Consider the following 20215-nt stretch of genomic DNA (forward strand, 5'->3'; position numbering starts at 1 on the left):
GCCTGGGAAAGCAATAGAAGATGGCCCAAGTCCTTGGGCCCCTGCACCTGCCTGAGAGACCCAGAAGCAGCTCCTGGCTCCTGACTTCGGATCAGCACAGCTCTGACTGTTGCGACCAATTGGGGCGTGACCTAGTGGGTGGAAGACCTTTTTCTCTCTTTCTCTCTGCCTCTACTTCTCTCTGTGTGTAACTCTGACTTTCAAATAAATAAATAAACCTTTAAAAAAAAAAAAGAATCATCAGAAATTACTACAAAGAGCTGTATGCCAACAAACTGGGAAACCTAGAAGAAATGGATAGATTCCTAGACACATACAACCTACCTAAACTGAGTCATGAAGACATAGAAAACCTAAACAGACCCATAATAAGACAGAAATTGAATCAATAATAAAGACCTTCTCAACAAAGAAAAACCCAGGACTAGATAGCTTCACTGCTGATTTCTACCAGACATTAAAAGAAGAACTAACTCCAATTCTTCTCAAGTTATTCAAAACAGTTGGAAGGGAGGGAGGGAATCCTCCCAAATTCTTTTTATGAAGTCAGTATCACCTTAACTCCTAAATCCAGAAAAGATGCAACAGAGAAAGAACTACACAATTTCCCTGATGAACATAGATGCAAAAAATCCTCAACAAAATTCTGGCCAGTCGAACCAAACAACACATCAGGAAGATCATTCACCAGGACCAAGTGGGATTTATCCCTGGTATGAAGGGATGGTTCAACATTTGCAAATCAAATTGAAGAATAAAACTATATGATTATCTCAATAGATGCAGAGAAAGCATTTGACAAAATACAACACCCTTTTATGATGAAAACTCTAAGCAGATTTCTTCTCTAATTTTAATTGTTTCTTTACTCCTAATATTTTGGGGTTTGGCTTGTTGTTTCTCTAGGTCCTTGAGATACAACGATAGATCATTTATTTGATGACTTTCCAATTTCTTGATGTATGTACTAATTACTATAAACTTTTCTCTTAACACTGCTTTTATATGTCCCATAAGTTCTTTTTAGATCCTGTCTGTTAGGAGTTCTGTGTGCTTCCTGTACTTGAATATCCCTTTCATTCTCCAAATGGATATCGTCATTCATTTCTAGGATTTTTTTTTTATTTCCCTTTTGGATTTCTTCTATGACCCACTGTTCATTCAGGAGCTTCTTGTTCAGTCTCCATGTGTTTGCATATTTTCCAGAATTTTTAAGTTGTTAATTTCCAGCTCCATCCCATTGTGATCAGAAAAGATACATGGTATGATTTCCATTTTTTTTTAATATGCTGAGAGTTGCTTTATGGCCTAGCATATGATATACCTTAAAGAAAATTCCATGAAGAGATGAAAAGAATGTGTTTTTTTCACCTATGGAATTAAATGTTCTATAGATATCAGTTAGGTCCATTTGATTCATGGTGTAGGTTAGCTCTGTTGTTTCTTTGTTGATTTTCTGTATTGTTGATCTGTTCATTGATGAAAGTATAATGTTGAAGTCTCCCATTACTGTTATATTAGAGTCTTTATCTCCCTTTAAGTCCATTAACATTTGTTTTAAATAGCCTGATTCCTTGACATTGGGTGCATATACATTTATTATAGTCACATCTTCCTATTGAATACACAGACCCCTTAATCATTTCATAATGCCCTTTTTTGTCTCTTTTAACAGTCTTTGTGTTAAAGTCTATTTTGTCTGATGTTAGGATGGCTGTATCTGCTCATTTTTGCTTTCGAATAGCATGGAATATCTTTTTCCATTCTTTCACTTTCAGTTTGTATGTAACTTTGTTGGTAAGGAATGTTTCTTTTTTTTTTTTTAATGAATGCATTTTTACATAGATATAACTTTAGGAATACAGTGGTTCTTTCTCCCATGCCCCCCACCCTGCTCCCATCCCACCTTCCATTCCGTCTCCCATCTCCTTCTTCATTATGTATCATTTTTAGTATGACTTTATATATAGAGGACCAACTCTATGCTAATCATAGATTTCAACAGTTTGCCTACACACAACATATAGAGTACAGTTTGGGGAGAGAATTTGCAGTTTCTCATATTGCAATTCAGTAGGGACAGAGTTCCTACGTGGGGAGCAAGTGCAGAGTGACTACTGTTGTTCCTTTAACAATTAACACTTTTTTTATGACATCAGTGATCATCCAAGGATCTTGTCCTGGGCTGCCAGGGCTGCGGAGGCTTTTTGTGACCATAGACTCTGTCGTTATTTGGACACGCCCATAAGCAAAGAGGATGTTCTTTCAGAGAAGGGTCTCTCCTTCTTTGATAACCCTTCCTTTCCTCTGAGGTCTCACAGAGATCCTCCGTATAGGATTTTTTTTTTCCAGAGTCTTGTCTTTCCAGAGGCATGTTTCTTATAGGCAGCAAATAGGTGGGTCTTTTTTTTTTTTTTTTTAAAGTCCATTCAGCCAGCATGTATCTTTAAAAAAAAAAAAAAAAAGACTTATTTATTTATTTGAAAGTCAGAGTAACACAGAGAGAGAAGCAGTGGCAGGGGCTGGCGCTGTGGCACAGCGGGTTAATGCCCTGGCCTGATGCACCGGCATCCCATATGGGTGCCAGATCAAGACCCGGCTGCTCCACTTGCAATCCAGCTCTCTGCTATGGCCTGCGAAAGCAGTAGAAGATGGCCCAAGTCCTTGAGCCCCGCACCCGCGTGGGAGACCAGTACAAACTCCTGGCTCCTGGCTTCAGATTGGCACAGCTCCGGCTGTTGCAGCCAATTTGTGAGTGAACCAGTGGACGGAAGACCTTTCTCTTTCTCTGCCTCTCCTCTTTCTGTGTGTAACTCTGAATAAATAAATCTTTACCAAAAAAAAAAAAAAAAAAGAAAAAGAAGAAGAAGAAGAAAGAGAGGCAGAGAGAGAGAACTCTTCCATCCACTGGTTCAGTCCCCTATTGGCCATAAATACCAGAGCTACACTGATCCTAAGGCAGGAGCCAGGAGCTTCTTCTGGGTCTCCCACATGGGTCCAGGAGTCCAAGGACTTGGGCCATCTTCCACTGCTTTCCCAGGCCATAGCAGAGAGCTGGATTGGAAGTAGAGCAGCTGGGACTTGAACTGGCGCCCACGTGGGATGCTGACACCGCAAGCACTGGCTTTACCCGCCAGCTCCAGCATGTATCTTTTAATTGGAGAGTTTAGTCCATTTATTTTCAAGGTTATTATTGATAAGTAATAAATTGGTCCTACCATTTTTCCATAAGTATTCCTATTGTTTGCTCTGGATTTCCTTTGTACTTTTACCAGGAGATTTTCTGCCTTCACATTCTTTCAAAATAATGATGGTCATTCTCTTTTTCTGTGTATAGCACATCCTTAAGCATCATTTGTAAGGCTGGATGAGTAGTGACAAATTCTTTCAATTTCTCTTTGTTTTGGGAGGTCTTCATTTCATCTTTATTCATAAATGAGAACTTTACTGGGTATAGTATTCTGGGTTGACAGATTCTTTCTTTTAGGACTTGGGCAATATCTTTTCATTCTTTCCTTGCCTTTAGGGTTTCTGATGAGAAATCACCTGTTAGTCTAATTGGGTATTCTCCGAAGGAAATCTGGCATTTCTCTTATGCACATTTTAGAATCTTTATGCTTTACTGTTGAAAATTTGACTATAATGTGTCGTGGTAAAGTTCTTTTCAGATCCTGTTTGTTAGGAGTTCTGTGTGCTTCCTGTATTTAATATCCCTTTCTTTTTCCAATTTAGGGACATTTCTTATTTCATTGAATAGTCCTTTTAATCCATTTTTTCTTTCCACACCTTCAGGAACTCCAGAGGCACATAAGTTTAGTCATTTGGTAGCATCCCTTAAATCTCAATCACTGTTTTCAGTTTATCTAATTATTTTTCTTCTTTTTTTTTTCCTTATATGACTGAGATATTTCCAAGGATTTGTCTTCCAGCTCTAATATTCTTTCTTATGCCTCACCAAGTCTGTTTGTTGAGGCTTTCCACTGTTTTTTCTATTTGACATATTGAATCCATCATTTCTAATATTATAGTTTGATTTCTGTTCACTATCTCAATGTCTCAACAAAACTTTTCATCCTTATTTGCATATGGATTTCTTTATCTCATGAATCTGTTTCTTCATGTTTCTGAATAAGTTTATAATCATTCTTTTGAATTCATTTTCAGGCATTTCATCAATCTCTTCATCTTCACATTCTAATATTGAAGTTTTGTGTTCCTTTTGGGGAGTCATGTTATCTTCCTTGTTCTTGTTCCTTGTTATTTCTGCATTTATTTTTAGGTACTTGTGGAAACAGCTGTTGATTTTCTACTCTGATGACTTTTGTTTTTGAATTATGCCTATGTGGCTTAGTGGAGTGTCTTATGTGGCTAACTAGAGTCATGTGCTGGATGGGACCAGGGAACTCTGGTTAGTGCTCATGGGGTGAGAATCCGGGGTGACACCCATGTTGTGTGTGGTAGATCTCTATTGTCAGCAGGGAGAAGAGTATGATCACACTTGTTGGCATAATCACATCGTCACCTCCTCTCTTGAAATGTGATCAGTGGGTTAGACCACAGTGGGTACAACCCCCAACCCAGGCATTGACATGAACTGCACAAAGGATCTATGTAGTCCTCAGTGTGAACACAGAACCCTCTGCCGTGACCCACCCCAGGCAATAAGGGAGCTCTGAGCCTCTGAAGCCAGACACAGTGATTACACAGAGACCAGCTGCACCCCACACCCTATCGTGGTCACAGAATTCCCACAGTCATAGAATGCAGGACTCCCACAGCCATGGGGTGCAGAGGACTCACAACCCCACGAGCCTACCCCATCCACGGAGAGAACAGAGGTGTTCCTAGAGCCAGTTGTCTGTGGGTGCTCTGCTTTGGCAGTTTGAGCCCTGGAGCCTGTGGTAGGGTATGGGGATGGTAGCATCTCACAGCTCTAAGTGGGTGCACAACCCCCTGCCAGTCCTTCCAATCAGGCTGAGAGTCAGTGGGGAATGCAGATTTTTCTCAATAATAAAATCTTCTCATGTGCCTACACACGTGTGAGAGAGAGCTACTGCAGCCTCTACTAGCATTAAGATGGCACTTTCTCTCTGCTGGTCACCAGGCCACTTTGTGGGGAGATGGAGAGAAACAAGTGTACTTTTCCTTCATTGGATTAGGTGGGTACCCTGCCCCCTACTAGGGCTCTAGAGAGTCAATGTGGTTCCCAAGTTTCTCCCTCAGGCAGTATCACTGTGGCAGGAGCTGCCAGCTGCTCTCACCTAGCTTTCAAACGCTGGCATCTCCTCCAGCTCCCAGCTGCGGGAGCTGTGAATGGTGTCCCCATTCACTGTTATGTGTCTGCACTTTGCACACTACTCCATGGTGTCACACTTGTTTCTGTAGAATTTCTGCTGCAAATTTTTCTCTCATTCTCCCCTGGGAATGCACTTCCTCCACTTTTCTTCTGTTATCTTCCCCTCATCAGAATCAGCATGTCTTTTCCTTATTCAGCCATCTTGGAATCTTCAAGGTTGATTTACTATAGGAAGTCAATGAAGTGCATCAGGTTAATAAAATGAGGAAGAAAATCGCCTATAAATGCAATTAACAAAACCCGTACTCTTTTACAAGTTTTTTTTTTTTTTGTTAAGACTCATAAAACTAGGAATAGAAGACAACGTCCTCAATATGATGATGAACATTCGTCAGTTACCCACAGCTAATAGTATTCTCTGTGGTAAATGATGGCCTTCCCTCAGAAATTAGAAAGAAGACAAACATATGACTTTCACCACTGTTACTCTGTGCTGGAAATTCTAGCCAGAGCAAGTAACTAATTAAAAAAAAAAAGTCATGCAAATGGGAAATGAAGTAAAACTTTCTCTGTTGACAGATGACAGTGTCCTCTGTACAGAAAACTCCCAAAGAATCTATAAAAAAAAGCTACTAGAACAAAAGAATGAATTCAGCAAAGTTGTAGCAACAATCAAAAATCAGTTATGTTTATATATATATATATATATATATATATATATATATATATGTATATGTATCTTTTAACAAACCAAAAGGAACTTAAGGAAGCAGTTTACTTTATAATAGGGTTTAAAAGAATAAAAATACCTTGGGATAAATTTAACCAAGGAAGTGAAAGACTTGTACAGTTTCTACCATAAAACATTTCTAAAGAAATTAAAGTAGGCCTAAATAAATAGAAAGACATACTATGGTATTAGGTAGGAAAACTGAACATTGTTAAGATGTCAGTAGTAGCCAAAGCAGTCTACAGATTCAACACAGTCTGTATTAACATTCAAACAACTCCTTTTTTTCAAAATTGGGACAATTGATCCTCAGATTCATATAGAATTACAAGAGACCTTCACCTAAATAGCCAAAATAATCCTGAACAAAATGGACACAGAGGACTCAACTCATATTTTCCCATTTCAGAACTTAAAACAAGAGTAATCAAACTGTGAGATAGTGGCATAAGTATAAATATATATAATATATTTATTGTATATAAATATATAATATATATGGATATATAATATATACATAAGTATATATACTTATGTAAATAAGTATATATAAGTATATACTTATATAGAATAGAAAATTGAATAAAAAAGTAAATTCATACATGTAGGTGAATTGATTTTTGACAGGTATGCCAAGTCTACTCAATGGAAAAAAGAATAGTCTGTTCAGTAAATGATGCTAAAACAGATAAATATCTATATGCAAAATGAATAAAATTGGACTCCCTACCTCACAATATATATAAATGTTAACTAAAAATGTATCTATACCAAACTAAAACCGTAAAACTATTAGAAGAAAATTAGTAAACCTTCATGACCTTATATTTGACAATGTATTTTTGGATGTACAACTAAAAGCACAAGTAAAAACAAAATAAAGTAAACTTCATCAACATTTAGAACATATTCATCAAAAGACATTATAAAGAAAGTGCAGAGGTAATCTACAGAATTTGAACTATTTACAAATCATTTCTCTGAAACTGTTAGCATCTTGAATATGTAAAGAACTCCTAACAACAAAAACACAATTTACAAATGGCCAAAGGATGTGATTAGACATTTCTCTGGAGAAGATACACAGATGACCAACAAATGCATGAAAAGATGTCCAACATTATTAGTTATAAGAGAAATGCAAACCAAAATCGCAGTTAGATACTGTGTCACATCTACTAGAATGGTAGTAATCCAAACAATGGAATATAAATATTGGTGAGGCTATAGGGAGATAATACTTGTACTTTGCTTGTGGGAATCTAAAATGGTGTAGCTGCTGTGGAAAACAGTTTTGCAGTTTTTCAAATAGCTAAACATAAAATTATCATATAACCCAGCAATCACACTCCTAGAAAGTAGAAAACAGGAACTGAGATACTGGTATATCAATAACCAAAAGGGATAAATATTCTAAATGACAATCAACATTAGAGATTAAAAAAATTATTGTGATTGCGTGGTGTGCCGGCTGCGGCGGCCATTGGAGGGTGAACCAACGGCAAAGGAAGACCTTTCTCTCTGTCTCTCTCTCTCTCACTGTCCACTCTGCCTGTCAAAAAAAAAAATTATTGTGATCAGTGAATGGATAAGCAAAAACAAGGTTTTCTTCACATACAATGGGATATTATTCAGCCATAAAAAGGAATGAAGTTTTGATATATGCTATAACATGAATGAACCTTGACAATACTATGGTGACAGAGCTAAACACAAAAGGATAAATATTATGTGAATTTCATAAAATGTATGGAATTAGGTAGATTCATAGAGACAGAAAGTAGATTAGTGGTTACCAGGGAACTGAGGAAGAAAGGGAGTTATCACTTAATTGTTACAGAGCCTTAAAAGTTAAGGCTTAATTTAAGAGTTGATAAAAATGTCTTGGCTATATTGGTAACTTTTGTACAATATTGTGAATACAATCATTGCCAATGGATTGTACACTTAAGCTTATTAAAGTAGCAAAAATTATCTTATGCATATTATCACAATTTAAAATTTGTTTAAACTTTAAAATTATGTTTTTTTTTTAACAACTCCTACATGATAGATGCACACAGACATCTGTTTTTCCTCCTAAAGGTAGATTTTACTGATCATAATAACTATTTTTATATCACTAGTTGTGTTGCTAACTTCCTTTGTTATTTTAGGTAAGGATTCCCCAGTCTTTCTCAGTCCTCAATTTGAATCTGCTCTAATAATGTGGGTTTTTTTTTTATTCTAAATGCTACAAAAGTTTAAGTTTCCCACATTTGAAATAGGAATATAGGCTGAATGTTATAGAAGTTTTAACTTTTAAGTCCAGGAATAAGATTTTACAAAATTGTTTCCAGTAATAAATTACTGGGGATAATTTCTGTTAGAATGGTGATCAGGTATGAACAGAGTTGAAAGCTTATGACCACCAGTTCCCTTTTTCTTAAGTATTTATTTTACTTTGTCTTTATTAATCTAGTTTGTTCTCTTGCATTTAAGTTTTCAGACTTAGAACTGATGGCTAGTAATGCAAATCTGTTCAAAGGATAGAGTTTAAACCTTGTTATTCTAAGGAAAAGTTAGTTCTAGTTGATGATGTGGTCTATTTTTGAATCTTGTACATTCACTTAAATACTTTCAGTAACTTAAAATAATGCTCTACAAAATAATAGCATCATTTATGTTTATAATATGATGCTTTCTATATTATACAGATATGATTAAAAATAAATAATTTTATTAAATCCCAATATTATTCAGTAGGAATATCTCTAACATTGGGAACAAGGTAAAAAATAATTTGATTGTATACATACATCATATCTTATTTGTTAAATTTTAGAATGTTTCATCTTTATTTCTGAATATTGTGCCCATGAACAGTTAATTTTAATATTTGTGCAACATTGGTCTTTAAGTATAAAATAACTGTGCAAACTCACAAAATAGTATAATTTTTTTCTCAGGTTAGTGTCCCAAAAATGAAGCATAAGCCAACCAGGCAACAGAAGAAAGTGGCAAAAGGCTATTCCTCCCCAGAACCTGATATCCAGGACTCATCTGGAAGTGAAGGTAAAAATACTTATTGCAGGCTGTTCATTCTTACAATTTAATTATTTAAAGAAGGATTGTTAACACTGTGTTTGATTTATGAAAATCAAGTATTGCTTCTAGATTGTGGATAAGTTGCAAGACTAGGCAAGAAGGTAAAGCAAAGCATGAGAAATGAAAAAAGAGGAGATAAGCAAATATGAACCCCACTGTAATGGTACCTCTTATGCCTGTTGGCCTCTGAAAAATTATTGATGGCTCCCTGGATTGAATTTAGGAATCATTTTTGATCTTTGAGCTCAGTTCATGAATCAACAAAATATTCAATGCCAGAATAAATTATTGTAGTGTTTAGAAGTCATAGACAACCAAAAATAGCTATAAAGCTTCAGGACTAATAGATTAAATAATGCGCTATTCTTTTTCTTTTTTTTTTAAAGACTTATTTATTTATTTGAAAGAGTTGCACCCAGAAAGGAAGAGGCAGAAAAAGAGAGAGAGAGGGAGAGCGATCTTCCATCTACTGGTTCACTCCCCATACTTCCGCAAAAACCAGAGCTGGGCTGGGCTGAAGCCAAGAGTCAGGAGCTTCTTCTGAATCTACCACGTGGGTGGAGGAGCCCAAGCACTTGTACGATCTTCCACTGCTTTCCCAGGCACATTATCAGGGAGCTGGATCAGAAGTGAAGCAGCTAGGACTCAAACTGGCACCCATATGGGATGCTAGTGTCGCAGGTAGCGGCCTTAACCACTCTGCCACAATGCCGGCCCAAGTGCTATTCTTTTTCGAGTCAGCTACTGTGTAATTTTCCTCAAACTATATTGAGATATAATTAAGAAAGAATTTTCTCATATCTAAACCATTGTTTCTACTGGGTTTACCCCAAGCTGAGGAGAACATTTTTTCCTAAAGAGATGACACTGGAAGTGAATAAATTATATAAATACCAGGAAATCAGTAAAAGATAAAAAAGTTTAAAAGAGAGGGGTCTCAATTCAATTGGAAGGAAAATTCGGAGAAGAAGTCCAATAAATTTTTAGGATTTCTAATGGATTATGGCAGTTTAGGGGTAGGGCATGGAGTGGGAGAAACATACAGGAGGATGAATGGAATAAAAGGAACAAAGATTTAAAAGCAGGAGTCACATAGTACCAGTGTACTAGAAGAGAGTGTTAGTTACAGTATTGCTACTACCATTTTACAGGTAAGGAAACTGAGATACTTGTTGACTTCCCTAAAGTCATATATCAGCACTAAGGAAGTGGTGTATGTGTGCGTGTATGTTATATCCATATATGCAGATATTCTGGCTTTTTAATTCACCCTCCTACCCATCCCACTGTATTATCTATAGTGTATCACCTAGCATTTATTAATTAACATGTACTAGTAGCACATGTTAAACACACTTTAGAACAACCATGTGAAGTTGAGCTATTATTATTATCTGTATTTTTAAAAGGAGAAAGCTAGACTTAGAGAGAGGTTAAGAAAGATCTGAACAAAACTAGAAAGGAAGGAATGGATAGGAGAAGGGATGTGAAAAAAACTTTAGCGCTTAATGATTGGCAATAAAAATTTGCAGAAGAGATAACAAATTGAAGAGCTTTAAAGTTGGAGTAACTACTGGAATGAAGATAACATTAACAATTAATAAAAAATTGGAAAGGGCTAAAAATGTCAACTTCCTTAGATATAGACAAATGAGTGAGGGACCTTTCCCAAATTAATATTTTAATGAATTATTTTATCTACTTTAATTAAATAAAAATAAAATGGATGTCAAATTTAGTTAATTTATGGTTACTTTAAATATATTCATAATGTTACAGTTGTGAAATGATAAGTTTGAAACTTCAAAGTGTGAAGCATTAGTCCTATGTTAATCTCTAAGCCACGAAAACTAATGCCTAGGAAAATTTATTACACAGGAGTCATTAAGTTGAACTGTAGATTGTGATTATGACTACAATTTCATTCTAAATATCTTTTTAGCTCAATCAGTAAAACCAAGTACCAGAAGAAAGAAAGGGATAGAACTGGGAGACATTCAAAGTTCCATTGAATCTATAAAACAAACCCAGGAAGAAATTAAAAGGTAAAGTATAATGATAATGACTATTCATTTGAGTCCAGAGGAGTATAGAATCCTGTTGTGATGGGCCTGATTTTCTTCATTTTTATTCCAAGTTCTTGCTCCCACAGAGATACGAATTCAAAGTAGTGGCATAAATACAGTGCACAAGTGACAGCAGGATTTAACGTAAAAGCAAGAGTGAATATGTACATTCAAGCATGAGTGTGGGCAACCCCACAAAGAGAGACACCTATCATGAGTGGACCAGAGAGTTACTCATAAGGAGAGTAGGAGGAGGCCAAGAGTAGGTCCCATAAGCAAGGTCCAGAAGCCAGAAAGCAAAAGGACCTCTCCCAAGCGTACCAGTCCCTTTTTTGAGATAGGAGGTCATACCTTAATTGCATATCAACAGGTTGAGTGTGCATAAGGCTTTCTAGGAATTCCATGGCACCTCCATGTGGAGCTTAACTTCTACATAGCCATAATGGTGTTTCCTCCTTCCTGGTCCTGGGTGAGACACAGGTGCATTGTGGGAATGTGGCAGTACTGGATTGCCAGATAAGGGGTGGAGTTACAATGCAGTGCTACACAGAAATAATGAAAAAAATTTTTTCTAGTTTTCATTTGTTCCTACCTAATCTTCCTGCCTAGTCGCCCCATATCACTGCTACATAGGAAATCACATTTTTATAACATTGCTGAGCTAAGATAGAACCTTAGCCTCACTCACTTGATGTCTGAAATTCCTCCAGCACTAAAATACTGGGAGAGAGGGAAGTTGATTTTTTTTTCTGTGAGAACAAAATTGGAATAAGTTTCTCTTAATGTTGTAGCATGCTAGAAATGTAGTTGGGTTGGATGTGGAGGTAGGGTTGTTTCTGAGAAATTTAACAAAGACTTCTGCAGTCCCCTTTGTGCAAGGCTAATATTTAATTGGAATGCATCAGTTGTTGGAATAGTGAAATACTTTCTCAACGATGAGTTAATAGTAACTGCTCAGAGACCTATGACTGCCCCTCTTGCAGTCCCAGATCCCTTTCCTTACACACTACTCTTTGATTCTGCAACTGAAGGTTATAACACTTTGCAAGATTACTTGTAGGCTGGGAGTACTGATCCTATTCCACTGCCAAAGCCTGCAGGAGTTTTCTGATTGGTTGCCTACTATGCTTTATCAGTTTTCAAAAATATTTAATAATAGTCCCCTGGCTTTTATGTACTCAGCAACTCAGTGCTAGATGTTCTGGACAACTAGAAAGGAAAGAAATGTTGTTGACTCTTGGGGGTCTGATGACTTACATGTACTTGCTTCTTCCACAGCCTCATATCCTTTTCCCTGCACCTGTCTCATGCTATAGTCCTATAAATGCCTCACATCTCTCAGAGTGTTCTGTGCTCTCTCATCTTTGGACCAGTGCCCAAACTGAATCCACTTTTTAAGTTGCACTTCCTCCTGTCTTGCTGATCAAAAAAATCTGTTTTGAAGTTAGACTCAAATACCACTTTTCTTATAATCACTTTCCAGTTGCTTGCCCTGCTATATAGAATTATTTAGTCTCTTAACTCAGCTTGCATAGCTTCTTAAACATACTTTTTTTTTTTAAAGATTTATTTATTTGTTTGAAAGACAGAGTTACAGAGAGGCAGAGGCAGAGAGAGAGGTCTTCCATCCACTGCTTCAGTCGCCAGATGGCTGCAACTGCCAGAACTGGGCCGATCCAAAGCCAGGAGCCAGGAGCTTCTTCCAGGTCTCCCACGTGGGTGCAGGGGCCCAAGAACTTGAGCCATCTTCTTCATTCCCAGGCCATAGCAGGGAGCTGGATCAGAACTGGAACAGCCGAGACTCGAACCAGCATCCATATGGGATGCCAGCACTGCAGGCAGTGGCTTTACCCACAACATCATAGTGCTGGCCTCTTAAAAATACTTTAGAGCACTTAGTACACTGTGGAGTTGTTACTGTACATGTCTTTCTACCTTACTGGACCATGATCATCTTTACAGCAGGGAACATATCTTGCATATGTTGGCATCATAAGCCCTTATATAAAGTGTTCAGGTTTCCAAATTTAATTATTTTTATAATTAAACTGTTTTATTTGTCTATGTTGGTAAAATGCTCTAATAGTAGAAATTAAAAAAAAAAAAATAATGGTGCTTCACTAACCATCTGTTTTTAAGCCAGCAGCATTTTGAATGGCATGAGGATAGATAAGCTCATTTCACAAACAAATTAACATTTTGTTTTTTGTTAGTATAAATAATGTCTCATGAAATCTGTTACGTTAACTTCTTTTCCAGGAGAATTTAGGATTTTCTCCTGTCCTCTCCCTTATCTCTCGAAAGTAAAAATAATCTTTTTTGAGCCAATTATGAATCAAAGTTTTATTTGTTTAAGATTTATTTATTTGAGGCCAGCGCCGTGGCTTAACAGGCTAATCCTCCGCCTTGCGGCGCCGGCACACCAGGTTCTAGTCCCAGTTGGGGCGCCAGATTCTGTCCCGGTTGCCCCTCTTCCGGCCAGCTCTCTGCTGTGGCCTGGGAAGGCAGTGGAGGATGGCCCAAGTGCTTGGGCCCTGCACCCACAGGGGAGACCAGGAGAAGCACCTGGCTCCTGGCTTCGGATCAGTGAGATGCGCCAGCCGCAGCGGCCATTGGAGGGTGAACCAACGGCAAAAAGGAAGACCTTGGCCGGGGCCGCGGCTCACTAGGCTAATTATCCGCCTTGCGGCGCCGGCACACCAGGTTCTAGTCCCGGTCGGGGCACCGATCCTGTCCCGGTTACCCCTCTTCCAGGCCAGCTCTCTGCTGTGGCCAGGGAGTGCAGTGGAGGATGGCCCAAGTCCTTGGGCCCTGAACCCCATGGGAGACCAGGAGAAGCACCTGGCTCCTGCCATCGGATCAGCGCGGTGCGCCGGCCGCAGTGCACCAACCGCGGCGGCCATTGGAGGGTGAACCAACGGCAAAAGGAAGACCTTTCTCTCTGTCTCTCTCTCTCACTGTCCACTCCACCTGTCAAAAAAAAAAAAAAAAAAAAAAAAGACCTTTCTCTCTGTCTCTCTCTCTCTCTCACTATCCACTCTGCCTGTCCAAAAAAAAAAAAAATTATTTATTTGAAAGAGTTACAGGGATGGGGAGAGACAAAGAGATCTTCCATTGCTGGTTCATTCTTCAAATGGATGCAGTGGCCAGGGCTGCACCAGGCCAAAGCCAAGACCCAGGAGCTTCTTCCTGCTCTCTCACATGGGTGCAGGGTCCTAAGCACTTGGGCCATCTTCCTTTGCTTTCCCAGGCCATTAGCAGGAGCTGGTTCAAAGTGGAGCAGCCAGGACTTGAACCCATGCCCAAATGACAGCATTGCAGGTGGTGGCTTTTACTCAATATGCTACAACACCAGCCTTCGAAGTTTTAGTTTTAAAATTCCTGCTATCACAGAGAAGGTGATACATTTCTACAGCATTAAACTTTAATAATTTCTTGATATAGATCATGAAGTTATCCAGTACAGTGTGGAATTTAGATCTAGACAAAGCCTAATAATGGCTTCACATGGTATAGTAAGCTCACTATTCAGGTATTAGTAATTGATTGGTCTTACTTTAGTTCTTGCAACCATGTAATATCAAATAGTTCACATGGTATTTTTGGCAAATCATAATACAATTTATTGTTGCTTATTTTTTTTAGAAATATTCTCGCTCTTCGAAATCATTTTGTTTCCAGCACACCCGCCACGGATTATTTTCTGCAACAAAAAGACTACTTCATCATTTTTCTCCTGATTTTGCTTCAAGTCATAATAAACTTCATGTTTAAGTAGAAGATCTCTACGGTTGAATCAGTGAACTAGAAAAATCGGATTTGCCCTGGGACCAATGTTCACGTTGGTTTGGGCTTTATTAAAATATTGCAATATTTCTAAAGAAACCTAGATGATAAATGTAGAGACTTTTCATATGTTTTATCCTTAACCTGAAACAAGAGCTATCCTGTTTGGTTATTAAATTGAGTTATGTGTTAAGTGCCAGGACATTTCTAGCTTTTGTGAGGCTGTGTCTACATGTGAATATAATAAATCCACATGTATACACAATTGTCTCTTATGTACTCTTACCTAAAAGTAGTCTTGTGTTCTATAGTATGTTCTAAGATATAATGTTAACATTGTTTGTAAAATGCTATAAATCTTATAAATATAGGGGTAGTAATCTGTTTTCTTCACAAAACTTTAATCAGTAAGGAATTAAGGGCTGGGGAATGATGGAATAATAGACATAAATAATTCAAAATACTGTACTGATGATTTCACTGCTGAAGCACCCAACTCAATTGTCTTCATAGAAACAGCAAGAAAAAAAAGTGTTGAGTGGTAAAAACTAATATATTGAAAGAAGTTGCAAATTACTTTCTAAAAGTTTACACAAGATTTTTTTTAACCCCCTAGAATTTAATATTTATAGATACAGGTAATGTTTATGTATGTGTATATCAATATAAAAAACTGGTATGTAGCTGATTGGACCTATTGATTATAATAACCATCTTAAGCACTTGCTGAAGAACGTGTGGTAAAAGCTGGTTGCTGTCCTTTTTTCTCCTTTTTATTTTTGTTAAGTCAGCTGGTTCTTAACATAGGCCAAATTCTAGAGATATTGATAGGGTATATGAAATGGTGACAATTCATGTTTTTTCATTATGAAAAAATTACTTTAGTTTTCATTTAGACCCTCGTGTGTTCAGTGAATAAGTAGAATGAAAAAATGGTAACCAATATTTTACTTTTAAAAGCCAAAAAGAGAAAAGCAATAAGAAAAGATACTATGTGGTGGCCTTTATGTCTGCATAAAATTGGTTTCTTTAAAATGTGCAATACAATGAGCATCCAAGAAGAGTACTAAGTACTGAATTTTTTTTTATTATATCCCACTCTGAGTAACTTAATTCTGTAAGATTCCTTTTATGCAGGCTCAGGCATACTTTTTTAAGTTTTTGTTCAGTTTTTACATAAATATAGTCCTTAAAAATAATCTATCCAAAGGTAGTTAAGTCTAGGAACATATTATCCTAAAATATACAGTACAATCCCGAAAGTATAGATTTCAATGTAGCTATTACTGACAGTGAAGGTCAATGAGTGTAATCACTCTGGCTACATTTCCTTTGACTAAGAAGAAACTATGAGACATTAATAAAATTACAATCAACTGTTTATGCCATGGTAAATATGGAATCAAGGGACGTTTGCTAAATTGTGAAAACTGAAAATGAGAAAACTTGCATTTTGCCCCAATATAACCATCTTAAGTATCCCTATATTTCTGTGACGAGCCATTTCCCATGTAGTGTTAGTGCTGTATTCCATAAGTATGTGCGAAAATATTTTTAGATTGATAAAAGCGTAAATAAGATGTACCTATGCCTGGAATTTTCATGGCTACATTAGAAAATGGGTGTGTGTTTTTGGCTGTATACCATTTTTTTCAATATAATTTTTGTATTCACATTCTGTTACCAATATTATGCTCAAATGCCTATTCATTGAAGTATGATATTTTGTAAATATTGTACAATTTGATATTTTTTATGGTTTAAACTAGTATTAATTTATATTATATATCACTTGATTGGCTGCTTAACAAAAATTGTTTCCTTGTTGAACCCTGAAAACTTAAAAATTTTTTTGGTGACCTGCCTTAGGATCTTGGTCTTAAACTACTTGTATGTTACTCTCATTCAGCCTAAATAATGTTTTATTTGTATAGATATCTCTAAAACTGGAAAGGTTGTTATTTTCTTTTTTAAATTTCTTTAGGCAGTTATTGTGGTTTCTTATCCAAGGAGTCAAAAACTGTTTCATATGAAAGAGCAGGGTTACTCATGACTGTTTCATATACACTAAAAGCATATACTAATCTAATAGTCCTCTTGTGCTTTTGGTTATATGAGTTCCTTTCTATAAGCTGAACACAAAACTCAGGAACTGGTGGTTTCATTTTAGATCAGTGCTTACTTGTATTAGGCTTAGTATGTGAATGTGAATCCTTCGAGACACAAAATCAATGTTTAAGATTTTAGCCATACTAGGTAAATGACTTTGAATGTTCTTTACCTGAGATTAATCTTCCTTCACGAATGGATTCATAATGTGATTCACAGTTTCCAATTGTCTGACAGCCTCATGATGGTTTCTAGGACTTAAGACCTTATGACCAGTTTTTTTTTCATTTATCAAAAATTTGATTTCTCATGAAAATGAGATGAGTAATTATTGATATGTGCATTTCTGTTTAAGTTGTTAAATGTACTGTGCTTCAGTTATCCACCATTTGGTGAGAAGTAACTGGCCCAGGAAAAGACAATAAAACAGGGCATGTGTAATATTTAATAAGTTTCAGCAATAGATATTTAACTCATATTTCATGTCAGTACTTTTTTGTATCACTTATAAAGGTACAGTTTAATCTTTGTCACAGCTCTGTTGGCAACTGCATTCCATTGAAAAGTTGGCCTTGTGTAAAATACCACCCTCATTTTAATATTCATGCTTTTGTGCCTTTAAGAAAATATTTTTTGTCATTTTTGTGTTACAGAACTATGATATGATTCAGAGTGTTTTAGGCTTAAATGTCATAAAAAGGTCATTTCTCTGTGTCACTTTATTTCCTTTTATATAGCTATACTATATTTAAACAGTAATGCTGTACTTTTATAAGGGTTTGTCTATCTATTTCAAATATATTCTTACTCTCAGACATCATTGAAGTTGATTTGTCAGATTATTCTGAGTATTGTAAACAGTGCCTTTTCGATGGAATTCACACTGTTTGGGGTGTCAACTTGTGCCATATACACACACAATTTTGTGGAAGGCGGTTTTAACTTTTTGAAGACTAGCTTATCAAAATTTAAGAAAACACATATGTAAAATTCCATTTTTCCAATGGTTAGCATTTCTAGTAAGTGATGAGTAGGGTTTTTTGTTTGATACACAGTGATGATGGCATTATTGATGAGCCATACATGAGACTGCTGATTATTCTGAATTATGTTAAATGTATAGAAATAAAATACTAGCATTTATACAAATTTTCCAATTAGAGCCAATGGAGGAAACCCCACAGAAATCAGTAAGTTTACATTTTGACTTTTATCATATTTGACTCAACTGTAAAACAAAATTCTTTAAAATGTATAACCTGCCACTGTTATGTAATTTGGTTTGATTTTGTTCTACTTGTCTTATGAGTTTTGTATATTTAATTTACTTTTTGTTACTCTTAACTGCCATCTGGTTTTGTTACAGTTTTTAATTGAAGATGGATTGTTAAAATTGTATACGACCAGTGTCTTTTAATATGATTAACATCCTTAGAAAAGTCACAAGAAACCCATGACAAAATGAATGTGAATATACTTTCAAAAACATTTAGAAAATTTTATCTTTATGCCTTTATCATGTAAAATTGTTTTACATTACATAAAAATTTTTCATTTAAAGAAAAATGCCATGAAACATTTGAACTGATGAGCCGTAGAATTTCAGATTTTTTTTTCACTTTTAGCATGATAAATATACATCTAAATTTAAATATTGATTAATGGCCATTTATAAATTCAAGCACTACCACTGGTCAGTTTTGTATGATATAATAAAAGTATGTTATCTGCAGTCTAAGTATAGCACACTGTCAAATTCTTTTCCTTAAGGTGCATAGTAAATATACAGAATAGTCATAGGCTACTGTTTTGTAACGTACATTTCTAATCTGTTATTCCTAACGTGTTATAAATGTTTGCAGAGAGAAAAGAATTTTTCTAATTATCTGTCAAATTATGCTAAGTTCTACAAGTAGGCATTCTAAATAAAATTTTTAAAAAGAGCCAACTGTGATCAAATGACTTTTTAATATAATATATAATGACTAAATTACTTAATTCTTTTTTTTTATTTTTTCCCTTTTTCATGGAAATTGCTACAAAAGATGGAAAAAGGCTTGTGATCGAAAGGGATTTAACAGACTCCCTAATGTGTGCTTGCCTGGTGCTTTATATTCATTCTTGTATCCTTGTAACAACCTTAAGATAAGTGTAATTTAGGCCGGCACCGTGGCTTAACAGGCTAATCCTCCGCCTTGTGGCGCTGGCACACCAGGTTCTAGTCCTGGTTAGGGCGCCGGATTATATCCCGGTTGCCCCTCTTCCAGGCCAGCTCTCTGCTGTGGCCCGGGAAGGCAGTGGAGGATGGCCCAGGTGCTTGGGCCCTGCACCCACATGGGAGACCAGGAGAAGCACCTGGCTCCTGGCTTCGGATCAGCGCAATGAGCCGGCCACAGCGGCCATTGGAGGGTGAACCAACGGCAAAAAGGAAGACCTTTCTCTCTGTCTCTCTCTCTCTCACTATCCACTCTGCCTGTCCAAAAAAAAAAAAAGTGTAATTTAGCCAAATTTTATTCATGAAGAATTTGAGGCTTGCAGAAGTTAAATGACTGAAAACTACACAGTAACAGCAACTTGTTACTAGTATAAAAGAAAGAACATACCTTTGAATCCATGTCTCCACGGTATACTTAAATAGAACTGTGATTATGCCACTTCACTTCCTAAATGTTTGGAATAATCCACTGGTTGAATCCATAATGCAATCCCATAATAATAAATAGAACCAGGAAAAAAAATCTTACTATTACAGATTTATATTAAATCCATATGAAAAGGTTTTTTCCTCCCTTAAATCACCTGTTAGTCCATAAGGAGTCAACATGAAATGATTTCCAAGAAGCCATTGCTCTGTAGTTTTCCTCCACCATTCTCCCTTCTCATTTTTGCTCTCCCTCAGGGTCCACTTACTGATTATCATTGGTTTATCTTATTGGGAAGAAGAAAAAGAAGGGCCTACAAGTTTCTCTTATCCTTTGCCTAGGAGTAAGGAAAACCCTCCAGTGTTCAACCTCAGTGAAACAGCTGCAAGATCATCTTCTTGCTGATATTGCATATTTTGAGTAATAGGTGTTATGTTGTGCTATTATGCGAAATTAATCTGATGCATCTTATACCCCTTTCTTGAAGGAATAATGTGCC

General features: G+C 36.6%; 1 protein-coding gene across 6 annotated transcripts in view; it reads left to right on the top strand.

The window, feature by feature from the left end:
* Nucleotides 1-19014, top strand: part of OSBPL8 (oxysterol binding protein like 8) — a 210840-nt gene extending 191826 nt beyond the window's left edge. For all 6 annotated transcript variants that reach the window (XM_062203175.1, XM_062203177.1, XM_062203179.1 and 3 more), the window contains 3 exons: nt 8975-9080; nt 11056-11158; nt 14825-19014. In XM_062203175.1, coding sequence (XP_062059159.1) covers nt 8975-9080; nt 11056-11158; nt 14825-14957 — 342 coding nt within the window. In that variant the 3' untranslated portion in view covers nt 14958-19014. The remainder of the gene's footprint in view (nt 1-8974; nt 9081-11055; nt 11159-14824) is intronic.
* The last annotated feature ends 1201 nt before the right edge of the window (nt 19015-20215 follow it).

Source organism: Lepus europaeus, chromosome 10 (assembly GCF_033115175.1).
Source record: "Lepus europaeus isolate LE1 chromosome 10, mLepTim1.pri, whole genome shotgun sequence".
Classification (NCBI taxonomy): domain Eukaryota; kingdom Metazoa; phylum Chordata; class Mammalia; order Lagomorpha; family Leporidae; genus Lepus; species Lepus europaeus.